Below are 7721 nucleotides of genomic sequence, written 5' to 3' on the forward strand. Positions count from 1 at the left end.
CGCTCTGTTCTCTATAACCCCTTTTTTTCTTAACCTAGAATTTCTGTTTATTTGCTAGAGTTGGAACTTTTGACAATTAGTTTGAGTCGCGAGATGTCTTTTTTCGTGTTTGGTTCTTCATGCTTTGGTGCATTCATGTTCCTCTGATATTCTATTAAAGCCATTTTTTCTTCATTTTGCATAGCTTATAGTTGCAGAAATAGCATCAAGATGGGCATTAGTTCTTGTATTGAAGAGCTTGCCAAAAGGCAGTTGCAACTATTTGTACAGCTCGAGGACCCAAACAGCACCCACACTACATTGAAATTTAATGCCTTCAAATCCAGCTGCGATAGCCAAGGCCCGAACATCAATTTCTGATCGCTCTTTTCCTCTAGGGGTTTGAATCATCATGAACAAATCAGTCTGAAAAATGTCTTTTACCAAGGCACTATTATCAGGTTTCACAGGCAGGATCAGATCAACAACAATTACTTTTCCATGATCTGGTAGAGCTTTGAAGCAGTTCTTCAGTAGTTGTATGCAGAGATCATCGCTCCAATTATGGAGTATCATCTATGACAAACATCACCTTATTCAGATTGCAAAATATATTAACATGTAGCACCATCTTGAAGCCTAAGTGTAACCCCTCTTGAGAAAAGTCAATTTTAGTCATTAGACGTATAAACTATCCATTTCTGCTCTAAAAACGTTTTTAATGATCCCTGGTACGCATATAAATAGGAGGTAAACAAAATCCAGGTGTGACTCTCCGGTCTGATTTGCAAGGTTTTCATATTGCAATGGTAGGTGATTGCATAAAAATTTACACGCACGAGTAATCAATAGAATCAGCTTTTATAAGGCTACTTCCTATCTCACCGAATCTATCAAGTGTCTGTTCTTTTAGACAAAAGCGTGGAGTTCCAGAAGCATTAAGGTTACCTTCAGAAAAATGGCATCTCCTTTTGGAACACTTTCAAACATATCTCCACCAATGTGTTCCACTCCTGCACCATATTTTTTTTTTTTATGAAAAATGTAAATCTATGTGACTAACAATATTAATCTGGAAACAGATTCATATCTACCATTATATTGCCACACATCTCTATCATTAGTACATAGGACTAGTACGTAGCTATTTCATTTAACATAATAAGAACGAGGGCATCAGTATAAATGCCTAAGCTTTTCGGTAAATCCTACCATAGCGAGTCAGTCTGGGCAATATGCATTCTGTGTCAAGGTCCTGCACAAGCTTTTACTGTTAATTTGCTTTTGATAAACGAAACTTTTTATCCAGTCAAATAAAGTTTTTGAAATAAGAAAAGGCAAAGATATTCATATCAATCTCTATTTTTATTCCTCAGGCAACGCATACACATGTAAAACTTCGTTAGCATTAAGGAACAGTTAGTAATTAATATCTCTGCATCGTATTAAGCTGAACAAAGGCTTATTTAGTTCTTAAGCGAATGTGCAGTCCTCATGATTAGCATTTATAGTTCATAGAGATGTCCTGTATGCCAAACTTGTTTATTTATTCCTCGATACAATAACATGACATATAAAAAAAATTATGTGTGACAGTGCACTTGCCCATGGTACATATTGCAGAATATAAATCAAATTAGAATTCCTCTGCAGTAAGCCACGCTGAAATTAATGAGATTCTATATATTAAAATTGCTACTTTATTTGATATAAGGAATATTGATTTCATTTGAAGAATGAAGATATCGGTTCAGAAAAAATATTACTCCAATTATGTGAAATTTCTTGAATCAAAATCAATTGCTAGTGTGGACTTAAATGGTAAACAAGCAAAATATATGAAGACTACTAGCTATGTTTTAACAGTGCAAATTACCTGGATAGGATGGCGCATTTTCAATGACATTTGGCAGGTCAAAATTGATCCCCCTTATAGAAGGGTACTTTGACACAATCTTGTGGAGGGACATTCCAAGCCCACCACCAACATCAACTAATGTCTGAAGGTTCTCAAAACCTTTATATTGATGAAGCAGTTCTTTCATTGTTATGACTGTAGGACCAACCATGCCCTTATTGAATAGATCAGTAAACCTGGGATCCCTGCTACAATAGTCAAATACATGTGTACCATGGACTCTACTGAATGGAATTCCTCCTTCAAGCACAGCATTCCCCAGTTCATACCTAGAATGAAAGCTGAATGTGAGGAACCAACAAATTGCAACCGTATGAATTTTCACATATCAGATTGGATTTTGCTAGAAAAGTTTATTGATGCAGCTTGTTACTCCTTCTGTCTCATTCAAAATATTATACTTTCTTGCGAGTCTATCCCAACACTTCACATACCTTAAACGGTAAACAAATTTTTCTTCCTTCAATATGTGTAATCTTTAGCACAAGTCTAATTGTAATTTATGGGTCTGATGAATCTAGGTTACTTATCCTGCAACAAATGTTCTACCTGTTTGGTGTTCCTTTCCAAAAGATTAATAACACATTTAGATGTTTAACAGTCTGAGGAGTGAGGATATCTGACTCAACTCAACCACCACAGTCCACAGTCCACACGTATAGACTTCAGAAAGAAGATTGGAGATATGGAATGGAGGGAGTTAGCCTCCTTTTGGATAGTGTGATTAATAGACAGGAGTTTTTTGCAAAAACATTAATGTATCACTTCTGGATGGGCGTGTAAGGTGATATATCAAAGGTGTTTCAAAATCTTGTTTGGGGAAAACGTGTTTTCGAAATGTCCAAACTCCAAAACAAGCTTACCTGAAACGTTTTATGGAGCCTTGTTTATTCAGGGGAAGAGGGGCTCCTACAGGCATCAATCACAATTTGTTTTTCATATTGTTGTATCAGTGTTTATAATACATGTGTTACTGTTTACATCCTATCATGCAATTGGGACGGATGATTTTAGAAGCTCGAATCCTATCAGGTTTGTTATGGTTTAAAGATATCAGGTTTTAATAGTACTACTACTTTGTCTCATCTAAGTATGCGATCAATTTACTGAAAGATTCCGCATTCAATACTCCAAAATCCAGAACCAACAGACCTGGGAATACTCATTGGAAAAAAAAACTCAAATTTATTTACAGAAACACTACCAAGCATTTAGGTCTTACCAGCAGTCCATCAGGACTTTATCTTGAACAAGCTCCAGGGTCGGCGCAAGTGAGTTTCCCTCCTCATCGGGTACAAAATATTCGCCGACTGGAGACAACCCGTAAACTCTTTCATATCCAACATCATTTTTGCCACCAGCACCGCCGTCTGCAACCTCGACAACGTCGCAACTGAGCAGCGAGTGGCTACTCAACAACCGAAGCATCCTGTCAAGCATGGAAGATGCATCAGGATTTTTGGTCTTGAGCAACACGGATGCGATTTTTGAAGGTGACAGTTTTGCTCCTGGGCCGGCTTTGGCTAATATTTCAAACAACTTTAGCTTGACTGCGGTGTATAAAACCATGCTGAGTGATGCTGAGGTGATCAGGTGCATGGCATAGGAGAAATGGTCCGGCTGCTTTCCTTCTTTCACATTTCCATAGGCTAATGGTGACAATGATGATTTCAGTTGGGTTTTTTCTGAATTCTCCATTTTAACTGATTTTGGATTTCTACTAGCTTTCGACTTTATATATGGAAGCACTCCATAGACTATGCCACTATGGGTTTTCTCCCCCTCCATATCCAATTTTTCTTTTCCTCTCTATTACCATAGCGAGATGGTCTGAACATTTGATGTATATTTTACTTAGAGACGAGAATCATTGCTTCTGGATTAACGGTCGGAATATAGGAAGTCGACAAATTTGTTCCACGTTTCCTGAACAGTTGTATGCTGTGTAGCTTTCTATATTGCAAGTTGAAGTCTGAGTTAACTTTGGATGGTTTCAGATCATTCAAGTTTAATAATGTTATCTATAATGTCCACCTCATAAGCATGCAATTATGTTAGATAGGTTTTTGGTTCTTTCTAAGTGGTATCATGCTAATTTGCAGAGTGAAATACAACAACTAATACGGTAGTGTATTTTGATGGACCTGAGCAGAATTAAGGCTTTCGATCATGCAGCGAATTGAAGTTCAAGTTGATTTTGTAAATTTATGTATTTTTCAAATTCTAAATTAGGTGACTTAAGGCTTGCTCTAAATTCAACCTCCAAAACATGCAAGCATCTTAGTCATGAATTTTTTTTTTTTCGGTCTTTTTAAAATGAACTTATGCGGATTTTGGAGAATGATGTTGTATAACAGACATCTTTGTTAGTCAAATGGAAAAGACTATGACAATGGTCTTAGAGGGCTCGAGCACAGTAAACACATCAAAGTATCCATGATACCAGAGGCTTAAGCAGTGTTACACTAATTTGGAGAGTGAAATTGAACAAATAAAAAGTAATTTCTTTAAGGGCCTGACTGCTATAATTTTATATCTGGGAGGGCTTAATTGAGATTCACATACTAAAATTTTCATACATTTCATATCCGGGTGCTGGATGCTCCTCTTTTCTTCCTAAATTGACATTTTCATTTTCTTAAAGTATAGTTGCCAGCTCATGCTTGCTGTTCAATTCCCTCAATGTTTTTATAAATCGTCAACCAAGTTGGCAGTTGGTGGTGTGATCTTGTCGTTACTTCATTTGGTAGGGAGTGGGGAAACTAATATTACAACAAATGGTAGGCGATTATGGTGGTATCCCCTCTTAAGAATTAAATATTTTTCTTCATGATTAATTTAGTTCATCCACCATATTAAGTGGAGTAGTTGTGGAATTCTTAGTCCTGTTTGGAACTGTAATACTGAATTTGGCCTACACACAAAGGCTATAGCGATATAATAAGAAGCATGATAATGCATGTGAGGCACGGTATATCGTACATGAATCGTAGAAATCAAGCCCTAACCAAATTTATGACTCTCTTACAGGGTTTGAGTTTCGGCAATATTTGTGTAACATCCAATCCATTGACATATCTACTTACACCTTATCAAATTAAAATAGAAATGGTTGAGTTTCTCTGTGTCAAAAAACTACACATGCATAGCATTCTAGCTGGCCATATTTCATTTGATATTTAGTGTCAAAAACTTCAAAGATTTCATTTGATACACTCGGGTATCAAATATTCCTCTTACTCGATCTATGAAATAAGGATCATAGCAAAGATTAATTAGGTGAAGTACTTGCTGAACCATATGGGCGGCATGATCTGACTTTTTTGCCCCCGTCTAATGGAATAACGAGTGATCATTTCAACTAAGAGCATTGTTACTTTTTATTTCCCAATAGAAATCCACTACAGAAAAGAAAAGCACTAAGGTTGATGAATTTTTGTAAATGAAAACATTAATTGTACCCTCTAAACTTTGAGATATGCCCTCTTTAATTTTTCCACAATTTGCCATAAATAGTTTTCTAATCGTATTGGTTCATTCATCTAAAAATTAAAAGTGATCCAACTAGGAGAAAAACTTTTAGCTTCCGTTTGGATTGATGGGTTTGAATTTTATGATGAATTTGATGCAATATGTTTGAAATGACTGTATTTGAAATCCACATTAACTATAAATAACTTGTTTGGATAAGAATTTATGCAAGGCAAAGGATTTCTAAATTAATAAGACAATTGGGGTAGAAATCAAAATACTTAAAAGTTAAGGGGCTAACATAAAATTTTAGTTTTTTGGTTCATCCTCAGGCATGTGATCCTCAAAACCCTAAATCGAAGCTTTGAGCTTTCAGAATCGCATACTTGCTTCCATGGCAGCAGCACCTTCACAATCTTTTCATGCACCGTCTTTTTTCTTATTCCTTTTCTATTCTATCTTTTCTTTTTTCACATAATTTTTAGGGAAAAAAAGACAAAAAAAAAAAAAAGAAACTTTAAAGAGAACTAGCAAGGAGCAACCATGCCGCCACGGAAGCAGCAGTAGGCTAGCACAGGCGATGCCACAGCAGTGACACTCATAGAACCGGTTATAGTGTTGATCATTTTCTTTTCTTCGAACCATGACAGAAACAGTTTATAGACTAAAGAACAAAGAGATGTGAAGAGATGGATTTCAATTGACGTGTTTTGGGTCAATTTCAGATGCTCCCAATTTTTAGTACTTGAAGGACTGATGGATTTCAAATCCAAATCGATTCTTAGTTATCCAAACAACTTGAGGGATTTGGGAAGAGGATTTGAAATCAAATCCGCTTCCCAAATCTCTCCAATTTCAAATCCTCTTCCCAAATCTCTCCATCCAAAAACACCCTTTATGACCCATTATGATTTGGGCAAATTACATTTTAGCCCCCTGTAGTTTTCGAAAAAACCACATAACCCCCCCATCGTTCAAAAAGCTATACATAAACCCCCTGTGGTTTGGGTTGAACTGGCAAATAGATGGAAAGCACCCACCGTAACGATTCGTGGGCAAAACGCGCATGTTCTTCTGGTAGCAGTAGGAAACATACCCATATTACCCCTGACCAATTTGACGTACCCAATAAAGCCTAGATGGGTGCTCCTCATCTCTTTCCATCTTCCGAAATACTTTGTTGCTGACTTTGCACTGAAAGTTGGTGAAGGAACCCAAGATAGAGAACGAAAGAAAAATAAGAAGAAATGCCGTGAAGATAGAAGCTGAACAAACCTGCAATTTTCGTTCAACTGGTGAGGCAGTGATGATAAGGTTTTATAAATGACTATTTTATAAATGACTGTTAAGGTTTTATAAATGACTGTTTTAGTTCTTGGATTGCACCTTACCTCCAAAATTTGGGAATTTACCCAAATTTTCCATTTTCTAATATTCCTACAAATATGCAAAATTATGCATATCCCTCAAATCTACCCAATATTAATGTTTTGTTAAACTCTAAATAACAAAAATATGAAATATATTATTTAAATATATTTTAGTTACACACAAGTTGGACGGGTAACTAGTGTGTCAGAGAGTTGCCATAATCTCCTTAAACCCGCATGCGGGTTTAAAGAGTATTCGGATATTCTCATATGCACCTATGCAAATCGAACCAACCGGATATCTTATCCATATCCCATTTTTTAAAATAAAAATCTTATAAATTTGAAAAATAAAATCAAATTTAGATGTATTAGGGTTTTAAAAATATTATATAAGTGATAAAAATTTTATAAATTGTAAAAATAAAATCAAATTTAAATAATTAAATGTTATATTTGCATAAGAAATAATACAATAATCATAATAATGATAATACAATAATATTGGTGTAATAAAACTGCCATTAATTTAAATATTTACTTATAATGCCCAAAGAGCCTAATTACCAATTTTTTCTTCTCGCGCTCAAATATAACATTAACCCGCATGCGAGCTAACCTTGAAATAGAAAAAACACAGAATCCCGCTTGCGGGTTTCAACGTTATTATGCAGGCGGGATTTTCTTTACTCCCGAATGCAATTTTCTTTACCCTAATCTTAATGCATAAATTCAATTCTAGTCGATAAAATATTCTATGCTTAAATATGATAATACAGATTGTCCCAAAGCAGCAAAATTTTAAATTAATCAACGCTTAAGCAAAATAATCACTGATTTATTAACTTTCCAATGCCTGATAGTTTCTGTTCAAAAACCATGCAAGTGCATCTTATATGCTAAAATGATGTCAAAAAACTTACCAGATGCAACAACAGCTTTCGTGATGCTCTTTCACAGCTACTTTTTGGTCTTCAATGGTA

General features: G+C 35.5%; 1 protein-coding gene across 1 annotated transcript; it reads right to left on the bottom strand.

Moving 5' to 3' along the window:
* Window positions 1-258: 258 nt before the first annotated feature.
* Window positions 259-3595, bottom strand: LOC113760304 (caffeic acid 3-O-methyltransferase-like). Its single transcript, XM_027302858.1, has 4 exons — window positions 3120-3595; window positions 1856-2166; window positions 928-992; window positions 259-555 (listed from the first exon to the last, which is right to left on the bottom strand). Exons 1-4 carry the CDS (start codon window positions 3593-3595, stop codon window positions 259-261), a joined length of 1149 nt encoding a protein of 382 aa, XP_027158659.1.
* Between the last annotated feature and the right edge of the window lie 4126 nt (window positions 3596-7721).

Source organism: Coffea eugenioides, chromosome 2, assembly GCF_003713205.1.
Source record: "Coffea eugenioides isolate CCC68of chromosome 2, Ceug_1.0, whole genome shotgun sequence".
Classification (NCBI taxonomy): domain Eukaryota; kingdom Viridiplantae; phylum Streptophyta; class Magnoliopsida; order Gentianales; family Rubiaceae; genus Coffea; species Coffea eugenioides.

Bases quoted from the DNA above. Each gene is read 5' to 3' on its own strand.
- LOC113760304 (XM_027302858.1), bottom strand. From the start codon at position 3,595: ATGGAGAATTCAGAAAAAACCCAACTGAAATCATCATTGTCACCATTA. The intron at 2,167-3,119 runs GTAAGACCTAAA...CTTTCATTCTAG, and splicing joins AAAGTCCTGATGGACTGCTG to GTATGAACTGGGGAATGCTG. The intron at 556-927 runs GTAACCTTAATG...TGTTTGTCATAG, and splicing joins GAGATGCCATTTTTCTGAAG to ATGATACTCCATAATTGGAG.